We start from the raw sequence: 26143 nt of genomic DNA, 5'->3' as shown, positions 1-26143 counted from the left end.
TATATATAATTTAAGATTATTGTATTTCCTTACAAGAGGAACATTTTAACAAATTTTATAGGTGTCAATCCTTGTTCAAATTGGGCACACATCAAATCTAGCATTATGGGAGTTTTATTTGGAAGTGAATTTAACTAAATACAAATGTCAAGATACTACACAAAACATCCACAGGAACTTTTTTTTATCTTTTTTTTTGAATTGTTCACAAACATTTCCTACATAATCCAACATACAACAAAAAAATGGTACATCTTTTTCTTTCAATTTGCATACAATGGAGAAAAACAAGAATATATATATTTTACAAAGTTTAACTAATAGACACTAGTAGGCAGGCTGACAGTTTAAGTCTATGAGTGAGAAATTATCTAATAAAAAATAATCAATTTATTTAGCATCAGTCACTTCCATAACCAAGTATTATTCCAATTAATAAAACTTGCTGTCATCACAATTCTGGTATATACTTATATACCGTTACTTTATTTTTAGTACTGCTCCCCACCTTGGTTCTTCACAATTACTAAACATAGAAAACTGTTGCAAAGTAGGGGCAAGCATTTGCAAAAACAAACAAACAAAATCCCCAGCTTATTATAAGCATGAATGTGTACGATGAAATTTCTTCCCAAATAATGGACTTTCAAACCATCCAGAAATCACCAGAACTGAATATGCCAAGATATTTTTGCCTAAGTTCAAGTCCAACAGAGCTGAAAATCAAACTTAGTGTTTAGTTTTGGGGTGGGGAGTTCGGCCATTTCAAAAATGACCATCTGAAAAAAAAAAAAAAAAAAAAAAAAGACCACCAAAAAATAGGTTCACTAAATTTATTTTAAAAATCATAAAACGTTTCTTACAAAAGAGCATTACATTCTGCACACTGCTCTGAGTAGATGCCAGGGACATACGGACTATTGTTACTTTTCCTCCCTGTCCCACCCCCCTCCCTAAATGTTATAGTGACCACAAAGCAAAGTGTTCACAATAATTACATAGGGGGAATTTTTTTTTAAACCACCAACAATAAACAAAAATGAAAATTCACTCACTCTGCTGTTGTTTCAAAATTTCAATGTTAGTTTTTCACACCCCCGCCCCAACCCTGTTTGTAAGGAACTAAAACATTACATCTGGTGAACAGCAAAGATTTCACTACACCTCAAATGCAGAACACCTATGAAGCAGAGGAATGTTGGCTTTTTAAACAGAAGCAGATAAAAAAAAAAAGGTGCAGGACTCCTTCAGTTCTTCACTAGTCTTAGAAAAACTTTCCAGAATACTGCTTCACACTATAAAAAAGAAAAAATATCTTGCATTAGAATCCTTCAACATCTGCATACTGCTTCACACTATAAAAGAAAAGAAAAAAAAAAGTACGAATTAGAATTTTTGTTTGTAACATCTTAATCAACATTAAGACAATTTCAACGCTAACTTAAAACGATAAGCATGTCCATTTTAATTAGAAATGAGAATTAAAACATTAGCAATTAACAAATTAGAACAATGTAAAATTCAAGAAAAAATGATTAATAGTGAACCAGACATTAGTAGAGCAGAATTAAGAAAATGAAACCAAAAGTTGTTAATATTTGGTAGAAAAGACAAGAAGTGCCAGTAAGGTGTGAAATGCTGCATTTTACAGCACCAATCATTCATTTGTCCTGTAGAGGCATGGCCTGTGCCATATGGCAGACTGTGATTTGTTGTCGATTTAGTTATCTAAAAACAACAAAATCACTAGTCTTCCACACAGAACTAGACCAACATCCACTGATCTTCTATATTTTCTACAGGCTCTGTATAATTTGTTACAAGTGGTTTTGGCAGCAGTTTTCACCAGAGAAATGAGAAGTTTGCTTGGTTAAGGCTTCTTCCAGCAAGATTAGTATTGAATGTCTCCGTTTTTAGTAAGAAAGCAGAAGAAAATTAAAGCAAAGCTATTAGAATGTATAGAAGTTAGGTCCCCAAAAGGTTGAGACACCATGGCTTCTAAAAGAGAAATCAATTGAGAAGAAAAGCTTTCTTAAAGTTTTAGTATGTGTAGGCTAACATAAAGCTCAACTTAAACTGACCTGTTCTGCAGCAAATACTGTGCATTCTGTATCTGGTCCTGTGTTCCTGTAATGGTAATGATCCGATCTTCGGACCCTTCTAAAGGCTCATCAATTTTGATAGAAGCTCCTGACTCATGACGAATTTGTTTAATCCTTTGCCCACCTTTGCCAATAATAGATCCAGCCAACTGAAAAGATTTTCAAAAACAAGTGTTTATAACATACTTTAAAAGAAACTGCATTACTTGTAGTTTTAATGAACTTCAGGAGTTTTAACTTTGTGTAGTTATTTACACTGATTTTTTTAATACCCACCTGCCCCACTAGTCATGATTTAGATTACAATGCATTTATACTTTATTTCCTTAATAAATGAATCAAGAGCTCAAAACCCTCTACATACACTTTTGATAGTACTGGATATCACCTGACAAAAATCTCAAACTAGATTACAACACCTCACTGAAGTCCTTAAAAACAGTTTTAATTCTAAAACAGAATAAGACCTTTTTAAAGTTAAAGAACTTAAAATGTTCATTAAATGTTCCTTGTATACAGTAAAGATACTTACATCTTTGGGAATAGTTACTTGTGTAGTAATAATAGGTCCACCAAGATCACCATATGAGCCACGACCCCCTGCATAGGAATAATCTGATTTAAATAGTGAGCATTAAGTTCATTCACAAAAAGCATGAAATAATGTTTGATTTCACAAAGGAGAAAACTTACCATATCCAGAGCCACCCTAAAATTGGAAAAAAAGAAAAGAAAATTACTTTGCCTTCAAGGTTATTCTTCAGATACTTTTAACATTCCTAAAGCCCTTCAGTTTAGGAAGCCAATATCCTCCCATATTCTCCCCTATTAAGTATATTCAGAAGGCAAGAAACCACTTAGGTACACAGCATTTAAAGAAGCGTTTAAAAAAGGGAAAGGGGAAAGAAGACACTTATTGGTGAGTAGGCAAACATCTTCATTATTATTGATGTAAGTATAAACTCATGATACTCAACCTGTGGTTCATAAGCCATCTGCCATTCTGAAGGGCTCCATGTATCTATTGCAGAATCCCAAGTCTCATCAGCACTGAAACCAACCTGTGTTAAGAGACAGAACGATTAACATGACCTGGCACTGTATTATTGTCACAGAGCTACTAATCTTATACACCTAATTTCTACATCACTAATACATAAATCGGCAGCAATCACATATTTTTGGAAATAATGATGGCTTAATTTAAGTCTTCATAGTCCAATAACCAACCAAAATCACGTACAAGTGGCTATTTCAGAAGTTCCTTTGTAAGACAAGCTTTTCAATGAACAGTATTGAGGAACAAAATGTTTAATCACACCTGACTTTAAGACCCCTCAATACATACTGTGGATAAATGAAAATTCTTACCATGCCATCGTAACGGTCTCCAGGTCTTCCTCTTCTGTCATAGGCCATTAGATCTCTGCAAGAACAGTACTGGTTGTAATCTCAACTTATTTACATGTCACATATATGATAAAAAAAACCCTACCCTATCCATCCCTCTCCTAGTTCAGCCTCTTGCATGTTAATAAAACGTAGGTAAAAGAAACTTACCCTCCTCTAGGTGGTGGTGGTGGTGGAAGAGGAAGGTTTCTAGCTCTGCTACCACCCCGGCCACCTCGTCCAGGAGGAGGGGGAGGAGGTCCTCGCCGAGGGCTCATATCATCATAATCTCTTCTAGAAGGAGGCATCGGACGCCCACCCCGACCAGGAGGCATTCTGTCAAAACCACCTCTTCCTCGCATGGGAAATCCTACGGGACGTCCACGGCGGTCATCAAACATCATTGTAAAGCCACCATAATCATAAGTTTCATCGTAAAAATTGGGATCATAAGGCTGTGCACGTCCTTTGATGGGAGACTGGAACAAAACACACAGCAATATTATAGACCAAAGAAAAATAGCCTTGGTTTATAAACAGCCTTTTTCTTTTCTTTTTAAAAAAACAAAACATTTAAGTCTTTTTTTCCCCATTGGGAGGTACTTCAGATAGGATAGGAACACAGGTAAAGACACAGTTGGAAAAAGGATTGTGAGAAACAACAAAAACAGTATTTTTGGTGAGTCAACAAAAATTGAGCTTTAATGTTCTTGTGGGGGAAGAAATGAACAGCTTGCTATTTTTACCTCTAAGATCTTAAGGGACTGCAAACCCCTTTTATGTTTCACAATGGGTTTATGAAAAATTGACCATTCTGAGGGTTGAAGGACCAGTATCTTCAGTAAGCCCATGACCTATACTGATGCTATCAGTTGGGAAGCTATGCAGTTTAGTACTGTACCAACTTCCTTTTTGAAAGATAAAAAGGCTATAAAAATCTCACCAACAATCAACTGACCACTCTCCATGCTCTCAAATTATTTCTAAATTAAAGTGAAAGATGACTTACATTTGACTAAACATTTTGAAACTATGTTTTGACACCTATTTATCTCATGAAATTAAATGTAAAGAAAAATATTCTGAAGGTACCTCTGATATAAGATCAAGGATGATTTTTATGCATTCTACAACCCTATCAGGTTTTCCTCCAATTAGAACGACTCTGTCAGTGGAATGAGGACAGCATTCCTGGAAAAGCTTGATTGTGGTCTGAGTATTCTGTAATAAATTAAAAAGAAATGAAAAGAAATAAAAAGAGTGCACCAGAAGAGGCTAGCATATCTAGGAGGGTTCAGGTACTTACACTAGCCTTAAGTAAATAAATCCACCACCCACCTTCCCTGCCCCTAATCTCATTAGTGAATCTAGGTATAAAAATTTTTGGCAGAGTAACATGGCCAGGCCTTATTGTGGTATTTTAACAGCAAACTAAATATAGGAGGGATGAGGAGCCTCAGGAAAGGATGAGAAGTCCACTGACCCATTTATATGAAAAACTATTTTCTAATAGGAAAAATAAAACTGTGCCTTTACCTCTCGAAGCTCTTTAATTTTAGCACCTTTGACCCCAATAATTCCTCCTGCCAGACTCTGATGGATCAACAGTCTCAATTCGCAGTCAAAGTCACTTCCTTTATAGTGTTGGTACTATAGAGGGAGAATTGTAAAATTTTAGTTTCAAATTAAAGATTCCCCAACAATACACTTATCTGCTGTAAGCATAACATACTGTTGCAGTGAGCAACCTGAATTTATATTTTAATAACTTTACCAGTTATGTGCTTATTATCCTCAATAGCCAGGCCCAAAAAGGACATTCTGCACCACCTTAAAAAACTATTTTATTTTCAGGTCCTGCAACACCATACCCACACTGCAGCCACTTAGCATGTCGCTGTTACCACATTATTATTATTAACATTAAAATAACACCATAATATAAATGACTGCAAAGCACTTTGCAAATGTAGTTAATTCCCACTGCAGCATGGAGCAGGGTCAACAGTGCGTTGTAAGACCATTCAGTTATCATGTTTTTAAGCCTTTTGCTATACAGACGGGAAAAGCACACTATGTTAAAAACAAAATTGATCCTATGGGCCAGGCTCCATACTTCAGTGGGGTTCAATGGCACTATGACATACATTTAAGCATTCCACAGCATCAGATTCGAGCGGGAGCTGGCTGGTTGCAGTGGGTGATGGCAACTGCAGGCCCTGAAAGTAGAAAAATAAGAGTAATAGGTTAAGTGTCTAGTGTGATCAGGCTATTGTCGCATATATTGGTAAAGCTACTACAATGTATTTCACATCTCTATCATTAAATAACTGCTAACCTACACTAAGAAACTGCTAATCTACAAATACACATTCTTCTATATAGCTTTTTGAACAGTCCTTTCTAGTAGTCTAACACTCAATATTTTAACTTAAAAACCAACAGCAGCCTCCTCTAAAACTAAAACCCTTAATATTTATGCTAAACCCATGAAAAGTACATGACTACAGACAGTTCCTATTAACTCTGGAGTGCCCAGACTACATTTTAAAACAAGTACAGTAGCCCTGCACACTATGGAGCAGGTTGTAAGATGCTGCTGCTACAAATTATCTCCTTCCCCCATTGTGCCCAATAAAACATACTTTAAACAGCCCCCCCCACAATTGGCAAATAGATAAAAAAAATGAGCCTACCTCTTCCAAGGTAGGGATGATTTTCTTCAGAATTTCTCCAATTGTTTCAATATCAGCACTGATACTCAATATGCTGTCAAACATCACAAATACCAGATAGTACAAAAAAAGTGAAAAAGAAAAATGAGTTTTGTGTTTACCACCAGTAGTCATACAAACTTTTACAGAGAGGTAACATACATTTAATACTCCCCATCTTTAAAGTAGCCTATTTATAGATTTACACATGCATTTTTGTTTTATGCCCAATACAGACATGGTAACAATATTAGAAAACTTGCAGAGATAGAGAGAATGGGCTCTTGGAAGGGCTCAGATTAAGTGGGCAATAAATTGACCAGAACTGAAGCAGAGTTGAATACTCATGTTCCCCGCCACCACTAAGTTAATTAAGGATACCCTCGCTGTTACACATTGGTAAAACTGGCACACCTTCTCTTAGGCAAAGTGGGGGGAATATGCAAGTGGTGAACATTATATTTGGAGTAAGGTTATGGATACCAGTTAGAAATTAGATTACTAATGGGCTCTGCAAGAAAACAAATACAAATGCGAGACAAAACAAAGACAATACAAATGAGAAGTGAAGGAAAGTGAACCAGAGTTAGCATTTCATCAGAAAAAATTATGAACAGGCAATGTTGGGAAGCAAGGTGGGCCACAAAGACAGAGCGAGAGACTATTTTGGTAACAATTTGATTTACAATGCAGCATATATGCAACACTTGAAGCTGTGCTCCTTCCATCGAAATAAAATTAGTGGATCGTTTGGGTGGGCAACTCACGGTAAAAGTTCAGTGACAAAAAGACTTAATGGGGAAAATAAGACAGAAACTTGAAAAACAATACACCGTCTAAAGGGGATACTATTTAATTATATAAAAGGCAGGTAATAAAATACATTTCTCTCTTTCTAATCAGGCAGTGAGGCATAAACTGTTGGGACATACCGCTCGGGGCCACTGCTGTCTGGGACTGAAACACTGGCATTGTACTGCATTGGTCATTGGCGTTCGTGGATGTTGGCATTGGGCATGGGCATTCAATCAGAAGTTGTCAAGTATGGTACCCGTTTGGCAACGAGCACATTTTTGGGCATAGCCAACCAGGGTTTTCACATGGGCGTTCAGGGGCGGATGGGCCAACGTCATGGTGGGCAACGCAGGGGTAAGTCGATCCAGTACATGGGCAACGGAGATATATGGCCAAAAAAACAAGGAGAGGGAAAAGGGGGAAAAGCAATAAATTTTAATTTAATACAAACTATACTCATACTCTCAATTAATGAAACAAGTTTAAGTTGTTCTGAAGACTAACACAATAATGGACTTCTCTATATTTGACTGTGGCTTAACATTTAAGGACCTTAAATGATGGTACTAGCTATTAAAAAAAAAGAAAACAAACGATGTTTCAGTAGCAGGCTGGCTCATGAGGGTAGACACAAAACCTGTCATGACTCAGTTTACTGAAGTTCTCGAGGAAATGGGGAAATTAATAACCCAGATAATTATACAGAATATCTGGATTAAGAGGAGAGAGGTTTATAAAAGACAAAACAAAAATTCCCACACCACCAAAAGCCCTAACTCTTAAAAGTCTAGTTGGTTTCCTGGAGGTTTAAAATGCAGTCCTAGATCCTAATAGGCAAGTTTGTAAAATTTAAAAAATTTAAGTTCAGTTTACAGTAATCAAGAAGAACATACAAAGATCTGTGACCAAGAGAGAAATGAAATACTATCAAATAAGTATTCAACACAAAGTTATTTGCCTTATTTTAGCAAGAAAACATTAAGAGCATGTTCACTATAAGAAAAATTTTGAAGGAATTTAGGTGTAGCCAAGTCCTGTAAATATGCTTACTTCTAGTGATACCAACATTTAATGTGTCTAATCACAAGAGTCAACCCACTATATGAAGGCTCAAACAAATCATTGGTATTGGCAGACAGATTCCCAATCTTGGGTGCCTACCCTCTTCTTCACCCATGTTTAAATCATGCAAGCTCAACATTAATTTGTGCTCCATTTGTAAGCTGTTAAATAACAGATGGACGATTAAAAAAGGAAATAAAAATTTCTGAGTTTAATCAGCCACCTGAAATGGTTTTCAGTAACCCTGTAATTTATTCACACCCGTGGGAAATGGTGCAAGAGTTTTTACACTGTTGTTATTTCTAATTAAGATGTTATCTTGTTTGAAGTGAATAATTTGGTGGAAAGTTATTAGAAAGCAAAGAGGTGTAATATAGACACCCCCAACCCCAATTTTGTTAAATCAGGAATGGCAAACCTTGAAGTTATCTATGCAATCAATTATAAATGGCTTTTTATCTAAACTATTAAATGATTTCTATGATGCAACTCTTTAAATTTCTACAAACTGAAGCTGTTTGTGTAGTAGTTTAAACTCTTTAATACTTACGTCTGTACGCAGAGCCTTAATGTTCTTGCCTCCTTTTCCAATCACTGCCCCAGCATTCTGGAGAGAGTAAAAAGACACATTAGTTTTGCCCTTTCCTTCCTGTGCTCTCAAGCTTTAACCAAAAAACCAAAATCTATTTGGGAATATCAAAATCATCAAGCTAAAACAAACAAAAAAATTCAAGGGCCAACATGCATTTTGGGGTCTCAACACCAAGACAAGAGTTTTGGAATATTCAGAATGTCAGAATACACAGAACGTGAAACCTAAGCACTGATTAATTTTATAGCACCCACCAGCAACAACAATTTAAGTATCAGCAGATACCTTCACATTGTGATCTAGTAATATGGTAATATTAGTAAACAGCCAAACTGCTTTCCAACAAATTCACAATGTGATTAATTAAGACCCACTAATGCTTTAAGGATCACCCGCACCCTTTCTCCTGGTTTGACCTTTAAGTGGCTCAATATATTAAGGGATTTCAACTTGTTAGCCAAAAAAACAAAGCCAACACAGGTCTGCAAGTCTGTTTAAACCCACATAAAATTTTCATATTCTTCAACCTTTTAAGGCTTTTAAAGCTTCCCCAAGGGCCAAACCAGAACTTATTTTAATTTCTACTATAGTAAGAACCATTTTCTTTTAAATTCAATTTTATTTAAAACTTTTTAATTGAACTCATTGGGGTGACATTGGTTAATAAAATTATACAAGTTTAGGTGGAGTAAGAATCATTTTCAAAAATAAAATGAATACCTTGCTCTGAAGCAGAATGCGTAATTCAACCATCTCATCAGTGTTCCTCGATCTTTTAAAAGCTTGTTCTTCTTCCATATCTTCTGCAGGGCGCTTACCTAGAAATGAACAGTTCAAATGTCAAAAAAGTATCAGCATTTTCAAGAAAAGAAACCTTGAATTATATTTACGTTTTAATTCAATTAACAGGTTAGAGAAAGCAACTACATTCTTTCTGAAAAGATTTGTTTGTAATACATATTTATAAAAAAGGCCAAAGGCATTCAAATTCTTGGGTCTTTAAATATGAATCACATTGTGCTCAGTTAGCAGTATCAATTTCTAAACAGAAAATACAGTGACAAAATATTTCAAACGACCAGAAATTTCAAAGTAAAAGAAAAAATTTATTTTACTTATTGGCTTTCTTTGTCTTAGTTTAGTTACCTAACAAGTTTTGGTTACTTTTAGTTCATAAAAGCCAGGATGTAACTCAGGGATCTCAGATTAAACAAAATCACACAATAATGAATTTAACAAAAGTATAAAATTGTTATGATTAAAATATCTTCTCACCAAATTCGCCATTGGTTTCAGTGTTGGGGAAGGTTTCTTCTGGCTGTTCCGTTTCCATTTTCTTGGATTTCTTATACACACACACCAATCTGTTAAAAAAAAAAAGGTAAAGTGACTAGTACATATTTGGCTTATTGGAAAGCCGTGCATGTCACTAAATATTAAAAGAAATGACTCTGCTTCCAGAACGTACCAGTTATTATATGTCCTTGCAGAGCAGAACTGAAGTGTTCTGGGCAGGACCAATTGACAGCCTAGTGCTGCAGTAGCCTACAAAAACCAACATAAATCAGTTTTTCCTTTCGGTTCCTGATTACTGGATACTAACAAACACTCATCTGACCACAGCTAAGACATATTCCAAAAACTTGTTTCTCCATTTTAGGGTCTTAAAACCAAATGATCAGCTAAAAAAATCCCAAACAATCTAAATCTGATTTTTTCCAAGTTCTCTAAAGCCAATAATCTAGTCCCACCGCAAAACCTAGTTATTTTCTATGATAAACTTGTAAGACCCTAAGAACATCAGTCTACGAACCTCAATTTTGTCTCCGTAAGTGTAATTTATACAAAGATCCAAAACAAAACTAGTTTATTAAAATTTTAAACCGTTTTGGGTTTCTTCCCATTAGGACTGGAATTGCTATTTTGTAAAACCTCGGAAGTTTCCAAATATAAAGGCAAGTTCAAGCCGTACTGAATAATCGGGTCAATCTACTGGAGGACTACATCTGACTGATTTAAGAGCAGACCCACATGCCAATTCTACTCGATAATTCAGCAGTTAATGGAGACCTTGAACACTACCGATACTTAACATCAGGTTAAAAAGGGTATAATCTAACAATCACACCTCTACAACCAGACTGCAAACAGCATATTATCTCCCTTCTCAGGACTGCAAGAAAGAGGTGACGTGTAGTCTCCGCTTAAAAAACGGGGGGAGGGATACTAGGTGGTTTAGCTCTTTAAAAAAAAGGAACATTTATGCCTTCCGTTCTTCCATAATGTTTGCCGACTAACCGAAACCGCAACCACCACTAAGTACGCGCACAACCAGCCGAGGGAAACATGCATTCCCGTCCCCACGCCCGATACCGGGCTCGGCTACAGCCGAGTAACAGGCGCAGAAAAAGCCAGAGGCGAGAGCACAGAGCCGCGCCGCACCTCTCCTCTCCCGGATCCGACAGGAAATGGCGGCCCGTGTAATGGCGACTACGTGCTACTAGGCGGAGCCGAGCGCCGACCCCCTCCCCCACCCACCACGCGGTCCCGAGATCTCATCCCCCGCACCCTCCCCCCCTCCGCGGGAGAGACAAAGCAACGGGAGCCGATCCCGACCCTCCGGCCTCCCCCGTTCCAGCCCCCAGCCCAGGCGCGGAGCGCCCAAGTGCGGCGGGACCCACACAAAAGACAACTGCATTCTCTCCCGCCCTCGGGTCCCGCCCGCCGGCCTCTTCTCCCCCAAAAGAAGCCTCGTCTCCAAGACTACAAAACTGCAGTTCAGCCTACAGGCTACGTGCCTCACAAAGCCCAGAGCCTCCAGTACCACAACGCAGACTGCGGATACACGCTCAGGGAAATGGCGGAGGTGGGGGGAGGGGAACCGTGCAACGTTCCCTCGCTGAGAATCCGCCAACCACCGGTCAGCCCCCAAACGCCTCCCTCAAGCGGGAAAATTGGTCTCCGACCCTCGCCCTCACGCGCCGTTTGCCTAGCCCTGCTCCTCACCGCGCGAGGCCGCCGTCCTATGCCGCCGCGCAGCCTCAACCGGTCACAGCTAGACAGAACAAGCACAGGGCCCTGCCGTTCTCCCCCGCCTCCCGCGCTGTCCTACCCCGCCGCCGCGCCGGATTGGCTGCTCGAATTTCAGGAGCGCGACCAGGGCGAACAATTGGATTAAGCCCGCGTCAATCAAGGTAGGAGGGAGGCGACACCCCCGCCTCCCGCCGGCGCCTCCCTTTAGGCCGTGAGGCCGCTAAGGGCCCAAGGAAAACCGGACTTGGAATAAGTCACCGCAGCCTTTAGGAAGGCCAGTCCCCTACCTGCGTCCGTAATACCGAAGCCCCAATAACCCTAATTACCTATAGGTCGTAAACAAGCGGGACGTAAGCAAGACGTCGAAGTTGGTGCAGCAGAGAAACAGAGAATAATGGCGTCTTCAGCGATTTCGCCTGGAGCGCCCTCCTCCTTTCCCGTCCGCGCACTCAGTAGCTGGGGCGGGGTGGGGTGGGGGAATCTCTCGCGAGAACTAAAGATAGTTCACAAGCGCAAGCGGGAGGTGGGGAAGGGGCGTTTTCCGGGCCAGGAGGAATGTTTTGGGCTGGGAGGAGGGGCGTGAACGTGCGCCAACTCGGGCGGGAAGAGGCAAAATTGGATTAGGGCGCGCGCCCTTTTGGTTCCTGTTCTCAGAGTCGCGCGGCCGGGGATCTGCTGTAGCGCGAGGGGAAGGCGGGACTCCCAGGTCGCTGGTAGGCCCAGACGAGTGCCCCCGTTTCCACAGTGCACACTCGCGTCGCCCTCCCTCCTCGCAGCCCGTCTCCCTCCCGGGCTGCCCGGTTGCGAGGCGAGCTGCGGGGTCGGTAAGTGCGGCCCGCCCGCCGGCCAGGCCCACGCCACGGACAGCCGGCCTTTGTGATGGGCCGCAGCGCCCGGCCGGTGTGGCCGAGCGAGGGGCGCCTTGGCGGTTCGTGGCCGCGGGCGGCTCGGGCGGGATCGGTCCCGGGCGACGCGGGCGGGCCCGCGCAGTTGTGGTGGTGAGTCTCGGAGTCTTGGGGAGCGTGGCCGTTTGGCTCCGACCTTGAGCCAGCACTCCCGGAAAAGGCCAGCCGTCTCCGCAGGGTTCTCCGTTATGAAGAGACCTTTCTTTTTCCTCTCTTGTCTCCTTTTACTTTTTGTTACTAAGGCCTGTATTGCGAGTATTTTTGTAGTGTCATCGCTGCATTCGTCTGAAAATTTTTTGGAAGTAGTATTGCATTCATCCAAAATGATGCAAATACCTACTAAATACGTCTAGACACCCGCGTCCCGTTCGTTCAAAGCTTTAGAGTTTATAGAGTATCAGGGTATTGGCAGTGATCAAACCATCAAACACCTCTCCCACTAGTACATTATTACCATTTTAGCGTATTCAGTCGACTCGACTTTTTTTGTGTGCGTTTGGTTACTTTAAGGCCGCTGTGCTAAACTTTGATGATTTCTTTTGTTAAGGTCCCGCCGAATCGTGACAAACCCGGGAAATCGTCAGGCGTGGTAATACCCAATTTTCACATCAAGATTCTTCAGCCCTCCAGCCTTCCTCCACAGCCCCAAACTCACGTTGAAGTTTAAAGGTGTTGTAGTTTACACACAGAGCCAAGTCCACCTTTAGTGGGATACTTTTATGTTCGTTTACATTTTTAATGTTAAGTTTAATGATTCAAATCTGTAACTTGATTTCCCTCGTGAATAATTTGCAAAATAGAAGTAACCGGCATCTTTTTTAAATGACTGTAATTTCGTCTACCCTTTATCTTTTACTTGCCTAATTAGGAAGAAAACTCCTGTTAGAACTGAGGACTTCATGAAGCACCATTTATTTACTGGCTGGGAGGATAGATAGTTAAATACTCTTAAAGCCCAGAATCTGAGATTGTGGAGTTTATAATAAAGATTTCTTTAAGTGGCAGTGTAGTTTTTCTAATGGTCCCAACCATGAAGAGTATATAAGTCTTTGTTGAGATGTAAAACTTAACTCACCTTTTGGGCTTATGATTTATAGTTACGATTTTTATTGAATGTTAAACCAAGAATTGAACGAATGTGGGGGCTGGGAATATTTGGAATGTAGAGATTTAATCTGCCAGTTAGGATTTGCAACATTTAATTGAATCTGTCATTTAAAATCTGGACATTTCACTAACACTAATAGGCACATACAGGGTTACTGTACTAATTCTTTCAAAGTAGTATTTCTGTCGCAGCCATCATTTTCTGCCTTGAGAAGTAGTGATGAACAGGAATGTAAACAGCCCTATCCAGGAACTTTTTACTCCCAGTTTTACTGTTTTCGGACTGGATCCTAACTGAAGAAAGCTGTTGTCTTTTCTAGATGCTGTTGTCAGTTTTTTTTTTCCTTTTCCACTTGTTTTCTTCCTTACCTCTTATAATTTCCTTTTTTAGGTTTATTCTTTAAATTATAGGAGTTTGTTTTTTCTCCATCCTTTCATCCTCTATTGTTTTCAGCCAAACTGTATTTATACCTACGCTCATTGAATGTCTTGCCAATTTCATCAATACATTCAAGTGGTTCCTGTTTTGTGTAATTAATTGTATGATCATTTTGGACTCCCAATGAATTAAAAGTTAGTATTATTTAGATATGGAAATTTCTTAGATAAGCTAAGATAATTGAGGTAGTATACTGTTCAGCTGAATGATTATTTAAAATATTAAAGTAACATTTCCTGAATTCTCCACTATGTACCACACCTGTGCTGACAGTTTAATGTTTATTTACAGTTCTGTGAATAAGCTGTGGTCATCTTTGTTTTATGGATGAAGAAATTAAGGCTAAAAGAAACTAAAGAACATGTCTGAGCTTACACAGTAGAGTTGGGACTAAAATTCTATTAGAAATAAACCTATTCTCTTTCTGTTTTCTCCTTACATTAGGTTATGAGAGATCCACAAATACCTCCACGGATAACTTCATTCTGATCTCAGTCATTACATATACTTCTCACCCATAATTTTCAGTGAGTACCTTTTCAAAATTCTGGAATTACCTTGAAGTCATTCCAAATGAATTTAAACAGATTACCCTTATTTTTTAGATGCAGATAGAGGAAAACATGGAATGATTATGAATTCAATATTTGTTATTGCTTTTAAATTTCAGCTGTTGGTTGAATGTGATATAAAATGTCCAAGAGGATGGTACTTCTACCTCTTTTTCTGTTTTTTAAAAAATTGAAATATGTGAGACTGACTGAAAATTAATTTATAAATCAAATATGCTTAAGTCTTATTGGTGAATGATAGAGTTTTCCTACACTATTCTTTTTCCTCTCAGTTCCTGCAATCAAGATCTAGAATGTGTATTGTGGTCAGTCAAGTTTAGCATGCACAAAATGTCAATTTGTTAAATTTTTATTTCATGATTATAAAATTAGTGGGGATTAAGATATACATATGCAGTTTTATATCTGGCCTTTTTCCTAACAAATAAAATATGAACATGTTATTAAATAGTCCTTTAAATGTTTTTTAAAGATGCTATCACCTTCCATTTCATAGATTGTTTTTATTTTTTTCCCACACAGAAAAATAATGATAAACATTCTGGCACATAAATATTTGTCTTCATTCCTGATTGTTTTCTTAAGATTAATTTGGGAAAGTAAAAGAAGTGGGTCGTATGGTATGAGGATTTCTTAACAATTTAAAAAACACATACTTTTGAGGATTCAGGGCTCTTTTTATGTATAAGCGGATGGGAAACTGTGCTGCCCTAGCTAACATCTCCCCTCTGAGTTGCTCCTACCTGCAGTAACTATGGTTACTTGATTTCTTGAAAAAGGGAGGAACAAAAACATTAGGAATTCTTTGAGGAAGATGCAGGTAATAGAAATTACTAAATTATTAAGGGGCTCGGTTATTGAAACCCAATCTAAATTTTATAACATAGATCCCACATGATAATACTTTTTTCATTTGATTAAAAATTTTTATAAACTTTTCTTTGTAACTTGTAGGAAAAACAATCTTATTGTATGTGGATTATTATTTTTTTATTACATTTGTTCTTACATGCAGTTTGGGGACTATTCACATTGAGATCAATATACCTTCCGTTCTGCTATTACCTAAAGAATTCTGTGCAACAAATATGCATATAGCAGTTTTCCTTCAAAGTTCTTGGCTTTGGTAAAATTGCTGATATTAGCTGTATTTGAGTGCTTGCACAATGTTTAATGCTTCTTAACACATTTGTTTTAAATAGGTTGTGGTTATATTTTGGAATTTTGGTCATTGGAATTTTTTTCTTTGCCTAGTTGTGATAATACTATAAAAATATAGGATGTCATTTAGTTCCAGAAATGGAGATTCAACTCCTAGAAGGTAGGACTTGGAGAGAATTCTTAATTAGCACTGCCACACATTAATGGAACAATTTAGTTACGGTTTAGTTGAGCAGTGTTTCTCAGAATCTGTCCCCACCGTCTTTTGAAAGTTTTGTAATTCGGCATGTTCAGTACAAACAAGTGTGTGTTTGAAATAAATAAAATATTTTAAAATACATACATAAACCCTAAAATGTCAGTGTGATATAGTTTTGAAAATTTAAAATTATAAGGTGTTTTTAGAGTTACAACAAAGGAAAAGTAGTAATTATAATGTTTTGAAGCTGTCATAAAGATAGATGCATTAGGTGATCAGTTTTTCTTTCACTTGATTTTGTAAATGAAATAATTTAGACTGCACTAGGTGAGCTTGTTATTTAAATGAGATCTGACAAATCTGTTCATTTTATTAGTGTAATGTGCTTATAGAATAGCCCCTTATGAGTAAGTTTTATATGTAAGTGGGTTTTATATATAGATAAGAGACTGGCTGTACTACTACTTTTTCTTTCCACTTAAATCAACAGGATCTAGCCTGGCCTGTGGTGGCACAGTGGATAAAGCATAGACTTGGAACATTGAAATTGCTGGTTTGAAATGCTATGTTTGCTTGGTGAAGGCACATATGACAAGCAAGCAACGAACAACTACAGTGAAGCAACTATGACTTGATACTTCTCGCTCTCTACCCCCTCCCCCCCGTAAAATCAATAAATAAAATCTTAAAAAAGAAAACAGGGTCTAGAAAAAGGCATAGAAATGGAGAAATTGGAGATTAACAGAATTTATCTTGTTTCTAGGTCTGCTACTAGCTATGATCTTTATGTCTTAATCTTCATGCCTCTTTCATTCTCTTTCAAATACATGACAATACCTACCTGCCATAATTATTTTGAAATTTAGGTAATACTACAGATGTAAAAATATTTTGTAAAAAGTTTAAAGTCTTACAAGAAGGAGGTCTTAATTTTTATTTTCAGCAAAGCTGTGTTTATACAGCTGTACCTGCTGGGATTATAGGATTAATATCTGAAATTTATCCATGTTCATTTCATTTTCTGATTAGTCTTGATCTTCTCAGTTCACAGCCATTCAGTCTTTTTTCCTTTCTTACTGTTTCTTACCTCCTAGAAGTATCAACAGTATTATCTCCTAGTATTTAACAGATGCAGATAGAAAATAGCATTTGTGTTATATGGCCGTATGTAATAATTTAAGGGTTTATAATGTACTCCTAAGATAAAACATTTTGTAAACAACTGAATCATTACTGTGACATTTATACTTAGTAATGTGAGTTTGCAGCTCCTTTGAACAAGTGGAGTCTCTTACTCTTTATTTTTTGCTTATTTAAATTTTTTTTTATAAGATTTTATTTATTGATTTTACAGGGAGTGGGGAGAGTGAGAAGCATCAGCTCATAGTTGCTTCACTTTAGTTCATTGATTGCTTGTTATATGTGCCTTGACTGGGCAAGCCCAGGGTCTCAAACCAGCTACCTCAGCATTCCTGGTCGGCAGTCTATCCACTATGCCACCACAGGCCAGGCCACTCTTTTTATTTTTTAATTCAATTTATTGGGGTCACAGAATTTGTAAGTGAAAAATAATTGGCACTACAGGTGCACTCTCAACCAATAGGTTATTTACTGGCTCTCCTACCTCTTCTTTTTTATGCCATAAAGGAGCTTACTTTTAACTAATAACATGTAATAAGTTCTTGAGTTGTCAACTAGTAATTTTGCCTAAGGGAAACTAAAAGCAGCCCAAACAATTATACTAGTAGTCATGTTCTAACCCTTAGACAGAAGGTATTATTTTAAGTCTGGCTGCTGCTTAATACAGGTTGCAAGTAAGTATTTACTACTTTTTCATAGATAAAGCCTTTGGCCTTCAAGAAAGCTTTAGTGGAAAAAAATTTAACCGCCCTCCCTTTTTTTTTTCCGCTTTAGATAGGAGAGAGAGAGAGAGAGAAGAGGGAGGAGCAGGAAGCATCAACTCCCATATGTGCCTTGACCAGGCAAGTGCAGGGTTTCGAACCGGCGACCTCAGCATTCCAGGTCGATGCTTTATCCCACTGCGCCACCACAGGTCAGGCAACCCCTTTTTCTTTTTTTAAAAAACTGTTTAGTTTTTTAATTACATCTAAGAAAGAAAAAGTACTAAATATATATGTTGTTTGAGCTGAAAGACATAGAAACGATACAATGTATGCACCAATTAAATTTCTACAAAGACACATCATTTGCTATTCATAAAGTGAAGGGACCCACCATATAATACACAGAAATAATTTAAAAGCCTTTTCACAAGAAATAGCTCGAGCTTTGCTAATGGTTCATATTCCATGAAGGCATCTGACATGTCAATCTGTGAAACAGGTGCTTCATTCTTATCTATTTATGTGGTAGTTTTCATAGATTTCTGGCTGAAGTCACAGTTAAGACAAAAGGATGTCTAGGACTTCATCCTTTTTCTGCCAGAAAGTAGGTCTGGGGGATTATCTTCTGGTTATCCTCCTCTACCTCAGTGCTGCCACTGCCATGGGCAACCAGAGCCCCAGCTTCCTTGGCCTTTAAATCTGCTTTTGCGGGTGATACTGTTTAATTTTAGCCTGAGCTACTTTGGCCTGCTTCAGCCTCTGGCCGCTTGTGGGCCTTGGACACGTGACTGGATGCCTTGTGACTGACTGATCATAGAGGTGGTGATTCTGAGGCTGAGATGAGTGGCCTAAATGGCTGGATTTGCCCCTTGGGTTGGCTGACCTAGCTGCCCAGTATCTGTGCCTGGGCCAGTGCCCTGCCCTCTGTCCTCTGATCTCCTTTAATTTTTATAGTAGCCCATGAAGTAAGTATTATATAGACTAGAAAACAAACTTAGAGTGTGTCAGTTTCTCATGGTCACTTGCTTTTGTTCATCTCCATTTGTAAAATTCTGTATTACCTACGCTGTACTCTTATTGATAACAGGGACCTGAAAAACCTACCATCAAACTCTTGCACTCATGAAAATAGGCTAGTGATTCTTTTTTGCAGCCTCCTCTTACAACCTTTACTGTTTCTTGTAGTTCCAGGGCTATTTGAGCAGCAGAGGTTATGAGTACTCCAATGAACAACCAGTTCCAAGTCCTGTCATATCCTATGCTCCTGTTCCAAATGGCAGATTTCCTTTTTTTTATATTATTTATTTATTTAAAGTGAGAGGAGGGGAGATAGACAGACTCCTGTATGCACTCCAGCTGGGATCCACCCAGCAACCCTGGTCTGGGGCTGATGCTTGAATAACCAAGTTTATCCTTAGTGCCTGGGGCCAACTCTTGAACCAATCCAGCCTCTGGCTGCAAGAATACAAGAGAGAGAGAAAGGGCAGAGGGAAGGGAGGAGAAGCAGATGGTTGTTTCTCATATGTGCTTTGACCAGGGATTGAAACTGGGACGTCTGCACGCCAGGCTGATACTCTATCCACTGAGCCAACTGGCCGGGGCCAGATGGCAAGTTTTCTTATGTATGCATGAAAACTTTTATAATTCTAAATCAAAGATATTTTTATCTGTAAAAGGAAAAAATGTATTTTTGTGAACACAGAGTTAATTAGTATTTACTGTTTTATTATACCAAGAAAATAAGAAGTATATTTGCCTAGTAAGACTATTGGAATTATTTAGCTAAACAAATAAGATGCTTTATTGTGCCTGACCTGTGGTGGCGCAGTGGATCAAGCGTCAAACTGGAACGCTGAGGTTGCCGGTTCAAAACCCTGGGCTTGCCTGGTCAAGGCACATATGGGAGTTGATGCTTCTTGCTCTTCCACCCTTCTCTCTCTCTCTCTCTCTCTCTCTCTCTCTCTCTCAAATGAATATCTAAAAAAAAAAATAAGGTGCTTTATTGCAACTCAGAATTTATTTGTTATAACTTTATCCTTAGACTACATGTTTAAGTGTTACATGGTCAAACACAATGGTATATTTTAATAGAGTATGAATTATAGCTATGAAAATAGCCTTAGTGAATATTGTTTCTTTTGGGGTTTTTTTTGCCTTAATAGTTAGGAGGCTGCTTTTATTAGAGTTTAGTATATTTCTGAGACCCAAATTCAAGATTCTTAACTAATTTTAAATTATTAAAATCTGATTATTATATTATTTAATAATATTTACTACATTTCTTTCATAGGTCTGACGTTATGTTTTACAATGTAAATCATGTATCACAACAGCCGTGTAAGATTGATGGTATTGACATTTTACAGATGAAAAAACTGGGTTAGAAAAGTTAACAGAAATTTGTATTAGGTCAGGCAACTTATAATTTGAGCTAGCTTTCATACTTTTACTCTTCTCATTGTACCATCTAATTACTTGTGGTATTTGAATTTTGGATATGTAGGAAGTGAAAGAATTTTAAGATGCTGAAATGAGAAAAATCAAAAGTGTGTAGTTGTGTTTGTGCATTAAACAGAATTATAGAGACTATTTAAGTGTACTGAATTACACTTTTTTTTGTTTTTAGGTAACAGGTGTATAATATTTCTTCTATTTAAAAGAAATGAGTGTAGCTAATACTGCATTAAGAGTTGAAACCTGGCTTTCAGCAACATGGCATGTTCAAGTACCTGTAATGTGGCTGGAAGCTTGTATTAACTGGATCCAAGAAGAAAACGATGTTAATTTGAGTCAGGCACAACTGAATAAACAAGTTTTTGAGCAATGGCTCCTTACTGACCTGAAAGATTTGGAGCATCCTCTTTTACCTGATGGCATTTTAGACGTTCCAAAAGGAGAATTGAATGGATATTTTGCTATGCAGATTAATTCATTGGTTGATGTAAGTCAGCCTGCATATTCCCAGATACAAAAGTTGAGAGGCAAGAATACTATGAATGAGCTAATTACAGCTGAAACACAAGTAACCCAAAAACCTTGGGAAGCAAAGTCTTCACGAATGTTGATGCTACAGCTAACTGATGGAATTGTACAAGTACAGGGAATGGAATATCAGCCTATTCCAGCTCTTCATAGTCATCTTCCTCCAGGTACAAAAATTTTGATTTATGGAATTATTTCTTTCCGTCTTGGTGTTCTCTTATTGAAACCAGAAAATGTGAAGGTGTTGGGGGGAGAAGTAGATGCTCTTTTAGAGGAATATGCTCAAGAAAAGGTACTTGGAAGATTAATTGGGGAATCTGATCCTGTTGTTTCAGCCATACCAAATTCTAACCAAAGCATCCCTAGAAATGCAGATGATCTAGATCTTATGTTAGGACCTTCTGATGAAGAACTCTTGGCAAGTCTTGATGAAAATAATGAGCTTTCAGCGAATAATGACACTTCCTCGGAAAGATGTTTCAGCACAAGACAGTCAAGTTTTGAAGCAGGACTTGTTATTTCTTCAAGACCAAAGGAAAAACCACCAAATCCATCTGTGTGTTTCATTGATGGGGAATTAGATGACTGTTCATTAGCAGAGGCTTTGCTTTTAGAAGAAGCTGTCCAGAAGGAAGAAGTGGAGGCTAAAGAATTGCAGCCATTGACTTTGAACAGAATCACAAATGAACATACAGCCAGATCTGCACATAATCCTAATAGTTTAAATAATGTTTCTTTGATTTGCAGAAATAGAAATGATAATTGGATTGAAAACAGTTCATCTGAACAAATTAACGAAGACAAATCCAGTTGTTTTTTTGCTAGGGATCACAACAGTAGTGTTTTTTTAGTTCATCATAATGTACCCTTAGCCCATGATTTTACAAATAACAATAAGAACTCAGAGACAGATAATAAAGTAAGACGAACCATCAACAGTTCAGATGTGCATTCCTCAAATAATAAAATATTAAATGGAGAACTGATCAGTTATGTGCCAAAAAAGAGTTCACAGATTCCTAATGAAAATGATCACCATTTACAGAACTGTTCTTTAAGATTAGACAACAGCACTAATCTGTCTTTCACCATGGATTTATATTCTCCACCCTTTATCTATTTGTCTGTTCTAATGGCCTGCAAACCAAAGGAAGTTGTAAGAGTGAAAGTCAAAGCCTTTATTGTTACCTTAATTGGAAATCTTTCAGGTTCTGGTGGCATTTGGAGTATAACAGCAAAGATTTCTGATGGTACTGCATATCTAGATGTAGACTTTGTAGATGAAATACTTACTAGTCTGATAGGGTTTTCGGTACCAGAGATGAAAAAGTTAAAAAAGGATCCTCTTCAATACCAAAAGTTCCTGGAAGGTTTGCAGAAATGTCAACGCGATCTAATAGATTTGTGCTGTCTAATGACTATTTCATTTAATCCCTCCTTGTCTAAAGCAATAGTACTGGCATTACAAGATGTTAATGTGGAACACCTTGAGAACTTAAAGAAGCGATTGAATAAATAATTTACTAAAATAGTATTAGAAAACAAATATTTAGAACTTGTCCTTTTATTTTTAAAACTTGTAAAAGGAAAAAAAATTCACAACTTGTTTCAATTTTACTTAAAAATGTTTAATCATGTTTGTGTGGTTAGGTATTTTTAATAAAGTTTTTGTAGCAAAAATTAGATGAAGCAACTTGGTGATTTGCTGTTACTGAGAAATTTGTTTTCCACCATTTCACATAAAATTATTGCTAAAGTAACGATGTTTACTGATGTGTCATAGTTGAAAGTTAACAATTTTAGGTCTGGCCAGGTAGCTCTGTTAGAGCATCATCCCAAAGGTCAGAGGTTGCAGGTTCGGTTCATTCTCTGGTCAGGGTGCAGATAGGAACAGATCGATGTTTCTTTCTTCCTCTCTTTCTAAAATCAATAAACATTTTTAAAAAGTCAACAATTTTAAATAGGTAGTTGTATTTCTAATATGTTGAGTACTCAAAAAGATTTGTTTATAATACTATACTTTGGAAAATTTACTGGAAAAACCAGTAAGTTAGAATGTCAGGCTTTCGGATGCAAATTGTTTTGCTGATTGTAAATGTCTGGTATATCTAAGACAAATATTGTGTTAAGGTACCATTTTAGAGACTATATTGAGGGGTTAAACCTTATTTTCAAGAACTATTTATTTATTTATTTATTATTTAGAGACAGGGACAGACACAGGAAGAGAGACATGAGAAGCATCAACTTGGAGTTATGGCAGTTTGGTTGCTCATTGATGACTTTCTCATATGTGCCTTGACTGGGGGTCTCCAGCCCAGCCAGTGACCTCTTACTCAAGCCAGAGACAATTGGGTCATGTTGATGATCCCATGCTCAAACCAGCCACCCTGCGCTCAAGCTGTTGAGCCTGTGCCCAAGCCTGTGACATCAGGGTTTCAAACCTGGGTCTTCATTGTCCCAGGTTGATGCTCTATCCACTGTACTACCACCTTGTCAGGCTAAAGAGTTATTTTAAATGACATTTTGAAAACATATAAGGTCTAGTATTTCAGAGTTTTGGGTTAAAGCATTATCCCCTCTTTGAATTCGCTCTACATGTTAAGCCTCTATTCTTTGAAAGTACTGACTTCTTTTTTAAAGGGAAAGAAACTTCCTCTTTCCCATTTTGCTATTTAAAGATCACATTAGAAAGATAAGGCTTATTTGTTTTTTGAAGTGAGAGCAGGGGAGATAGACTCCCACATGCACCCTGACCAGAGTCCACCTGGCAATCCCCCCCCCCTCCCCGGGTCTGGGGCTGATGGCTCTGCCCACTTGGGGCCTTATGCAACCAAGTTATTTTTAGCACCTGAGGTGGAGGCTGAAGATGGCTCCTCAGTACCCATGGCCAACATGCTCAAATCAAGCTATGGCTGTGGGAGGGGAAGATGGAGGGGGGTAGGGCGGGGAGAAGCAGATGGTCACCTCTCCTGTGTGCCTTAACCAGGAATTGAACCCAGAACTTTAACACATGGGGTTGATACTCCACTGCTGAGCTTTTTAAGAGTCTGGAACTGTAAAACATAAATATTTAAATAATACAATGAAGATGTGTTTCAGTTAAAATAATGTAATAGGAAAATATCTGGAAGTAAGATACATATATAGACATGATATAGATGTAGTAGAAAAATATTTTAAAAATCTTTTGTTGGAAGAATGATAAGAGTTCAAGGAACAACATGGACTTTGCAGATGTATACCATAATTGTAACCTATATACTTGAATAGCTCTTTTACTACAAGAGATTTAAATGAGATGGCATTGTCTTTCCTCTACCTGTTCTCTTGTACTCCATCTCTGTGAGTAGTGCTTGAAAGCTGGGATTAGAATTTATTTTCTCTCCACATTCAGTAACTAAAGACTGGGTGTAGTACTTTACCATATTAATTTATCCTTTATTGGTGCTTCAATTGTGGCTCTGGTCTTCTGTAGCCTGGATTATTCCAGTAGGTTTACTAATTGGTCCTTGCCTTATATTGCACTCAGACATTTTCCCAGAATTCTTTTTTTTTTCTTTTTTTTCTTTTTTGTATTTCTCTGAAATTGGAAATGGGGAGTCAGTCAGACAGACTCCCGCATGTGCCCGACTGGGATCCACCCAGCACGCCCACCAGGGGGCGATGCTCTGCCCATCTTGGGGCGTAGCTCTGCCACAATCAGAGCCATTCTAGTGCCTGAGGCAGAGGCCACAGAGCCATCCTCAGCACCCGGGCAAACGCTGCTCCAATGGAGCCTTGGCTGCGGGAGGGGAAGAGAGAGAGAGGAAGGAGAGGGAGTGGGGTGGAGAAGCAGATGGGCGCTTCCCCTGTGTGCCCTGGCTGGGAATCGAACCCAGGACTCCAGCACGCCAGGCCGACGCTCTACCACTGAACCAACCGGCCAGGGCCCTTTTCCCAGAATTCTGTCAGAATGATCTTTTTAAAATAAATGTCTTCTATTTTTCTCTTTGTTAACCTTTGACATTAACCTCCTGCCCCCTTACAGGGGTGTAGTCCAAACTTCCTCGTATGTAAGGTCTTTTGTGATCTGGCCTTTGCCTTTCTTTTCAGCCTCATCTAACCCCATTACTCTTCTATCTAATTTGCCTCTAAATTCTACTCAAACCAAATTACTTGTTCCCCAAACACGTAGGGAAGTATATGCTTTCAGACTCAAGCTCAGTGTCTATCTTCTCTCATTCCCTTACTTCCCAAATTTATTCATCTTTTCAACTCAGCTTAAGATACAGGTGCCCTTTGAAGTGTTTCATGAATTCCCCTCCCCCCCACTAACTTGCTTGTCCACTGATAATGTTATCAATTGTTACTAAGTTAAAAACTATTTATTTATTTATTATTATTTTTTTTCTTTCATTTTTCTGAAGCTGGAAACAGGGAGAGACAGTCAGACAGACTCCCGCATGCGCCCGACCGGGATCCACCCGGCACGCCCACCATGGGGCGACGCTCTGCCCACCAGGGGGCGATGCTCTGCCCATCCTGGGCGTCGCCATGTTGCGACCAGAGCCACTCTAGCGCCTGGGGCAGAGGTCACAGAGCCATCCCCAGCGCCCAGGCCATCTTTGCTCCAATGGAGCCTTGGCTGCAGGAGGGGAAGACAGAGACAGAGAGGAAGGAGGGGGTGGGGGTGGAGAAGCAAATGGGCGCTTCTCCTGTGTGCCCTGGCCGGGAATCGAACCCGGGTCCTCCGCACGCTAGGCCGACGCTCTACCGCTGAGCCAACCGGCCAGGGCTAAAAACTATTTTGATGAGCTGGAAATCCTACATATAGGATTTAGGGGAAAATTATTGTAAGTATATTTTGAAGACATAAGCTTGTATAAGCTTTTATGTATGTAAAACAAGCATTCATTTAAACGAGAGCTTTGACATTTTCTGGTATACAGGTGGGCTGGACCCTGGTGTAACAAGCAGAGGCACTTTGGTTATGGATGTCTAATTAGTTTTTAGAAAAAGGGGAGAGAAAAGAGGAATGATTTATGCTGCCATCGTGCGTAGGTCACATTTGATAGTTAAGTACAGGGTGGGGCAAAAGTATACCTCTAGTCTAGCCCTTCTGCTCCTGGCCTCAGGCAATCATTCATTTTTTTTTGTCCCTATAAATTCGCATTATCTTCTATTTTTTTTATAAGTGACGTGATATAAATGTACTCTTGTTTTTTGGCTTTTACTCAGCATAATGATTTTGAGGTTAATCCATGT

The 26143-nt window shown here is 38.6% G+C and overlaps 2 protein-coding genes across 10 annotated transcripts; one reads left to right on the top strand and one right to left on the bottom strand.

Moving 5' to 3' along the window:
- HNRNPK (heterogeneous nuclear ribonucleoprotein K) lies at positions 1 to 12153 on the bottom strand. 5 transcript variants are annotated; one of them, XM_066367892.1, is made up of 17 exons: positions 12014 to 12151; positions 10123 to 10199; positions 9930 to 10018; positions 9375 to 9472; positions 8613 to 8669; positions 7138 to 7181; positions 6188 to 6260; positions 5639 to 5710; positions 5028 to 5141; positions 4584 to 4712; positions 3663 to 3970; positions 3474 to 3528; positions 3080 to 3163; positions 2796 to 2811; positions 2635 to 2717; positions 2082 to 2251; positions 1 to 1355 (listed from the first exon to the last, which is right to left on the bottom strand). In XM_066367892.1, exons 3-17 carry the CDS (start codon positions 9985 to 9987, stop codon positions 1322 to 1324), a joined length of 1395 nt encoding a protein of 464 aa, XP_066223989.1. In that variant the 5' UTR covers positions 9988 to 10018; positions 10123 to 10199; positions 12014 to 12151; the 3' UTR covers positions 1 to 1321. The 5 variants fall into 5 exon arrangements, with proteins under 5 accessions (XP_066223989.1, XP_066223988.1, XP_066223987.1 ...); XM_066367891.1 differs by lacking the exon at positions 12014 to 12151 and adding an exon at positions 11661 to 11778; XM_066367890.1 differs by lacking the exon at positions 10123 to 10199 and having other exon boundaries at positions 12014 to 12153.
- On the top strand, positions 11904 to 23690 carry RMI1 (RecQ mediated genome instability 1). Of its 5 annotated transcripts, none has more exons than XM_066367885.1 (5): positions 11904 to 11978; positions 13140 to 13261; positions 14583 to 14665; positions 17989 to 18123; positions 20541 to 23690. In XM_066367885.1, exon 5 carries the CDS (start codon positions 20577 to 20579, stop codon positions 22413 to 22415), a length of 1839 nt encoding a protein of 612 aa, XP_066223982.1. In that variant the 5' UTR covers positions 11904 to 11978; positions 13140 to 13261; positions 14583 to 14665; positions 17989 to 18123; positions 20541 to 20576; the 3' UTR covers positions 22416 to 23690. The 5 variants fall into 5 exon arrangements, with proteins under 5 accessions (XP_066223982.1, XP_066223980.1, XP_066223984.1 ...); XM_066367883.1 differs by lacking the exon at positions 11904 to 11978 and adding an exon at positions 12223 to 12393; XM_066367886.1 differs by lacking the exon at positions 11904 to 11978 and adding an exon at positions 12490 to 12511.
- The last annotated feature ends 2453 nt before the right edge of the window (positions 23691 to 26143 follow it).

Source organism: Saccopteryx leptura, chromosome 2 (assembly GCF_036850995.1).
Source record: "Saccopteryx leptura isolate mSacLep1 chromosome 2, mSacLep1_pri_phased_curated, whole genome shotgun sequence".
In the NCBI taxonomy this organism is placed as follows: Eukaryota; Metazoa; Chordata; class Mammalia; order Chiroptera; family Emballonuridae; genus Saccopteryx; species Saccopteryx leptura.
This window is presented reverse-complemented; position numbering and strand designations above follow the sequence as displayed.

What these genes read in the sequence shown, in the direction of transcription:
- HNRNPK (XM_066367890.1), bottom strand. Translation starts at nt 9,987, where the DNA reads ATGGAAACGGAACAGCCAGAAGAAACCTTCCCCAACACTGAAACCAAT. An exon ending in GACAGCAGTGGCCCCGAGCG is followed by an intron (nt 6,261 to 7,137) that starts GTATGTCCCAAC and finishes GATGTTTGACAG; the next exon opens with CATATTGAGTATCAGTGCTG. An exon ending in AAGTAACTATTCCCAAAGAT is followed by an intron (nt 2,252 to 2,634) that starts GTAAGTATCTTT and finishes AAATCTTTTCAG; the next exon opens with TTGGCTGGATCTATTATTGG.
- RMI1 (XM_066367885.1), top strand. Translation starts at nt 20,577, where the DNA reads ATGAGTGTAGCTAATACTGCATTAAGAGTTGAAACCTGGCTTTCAGCA.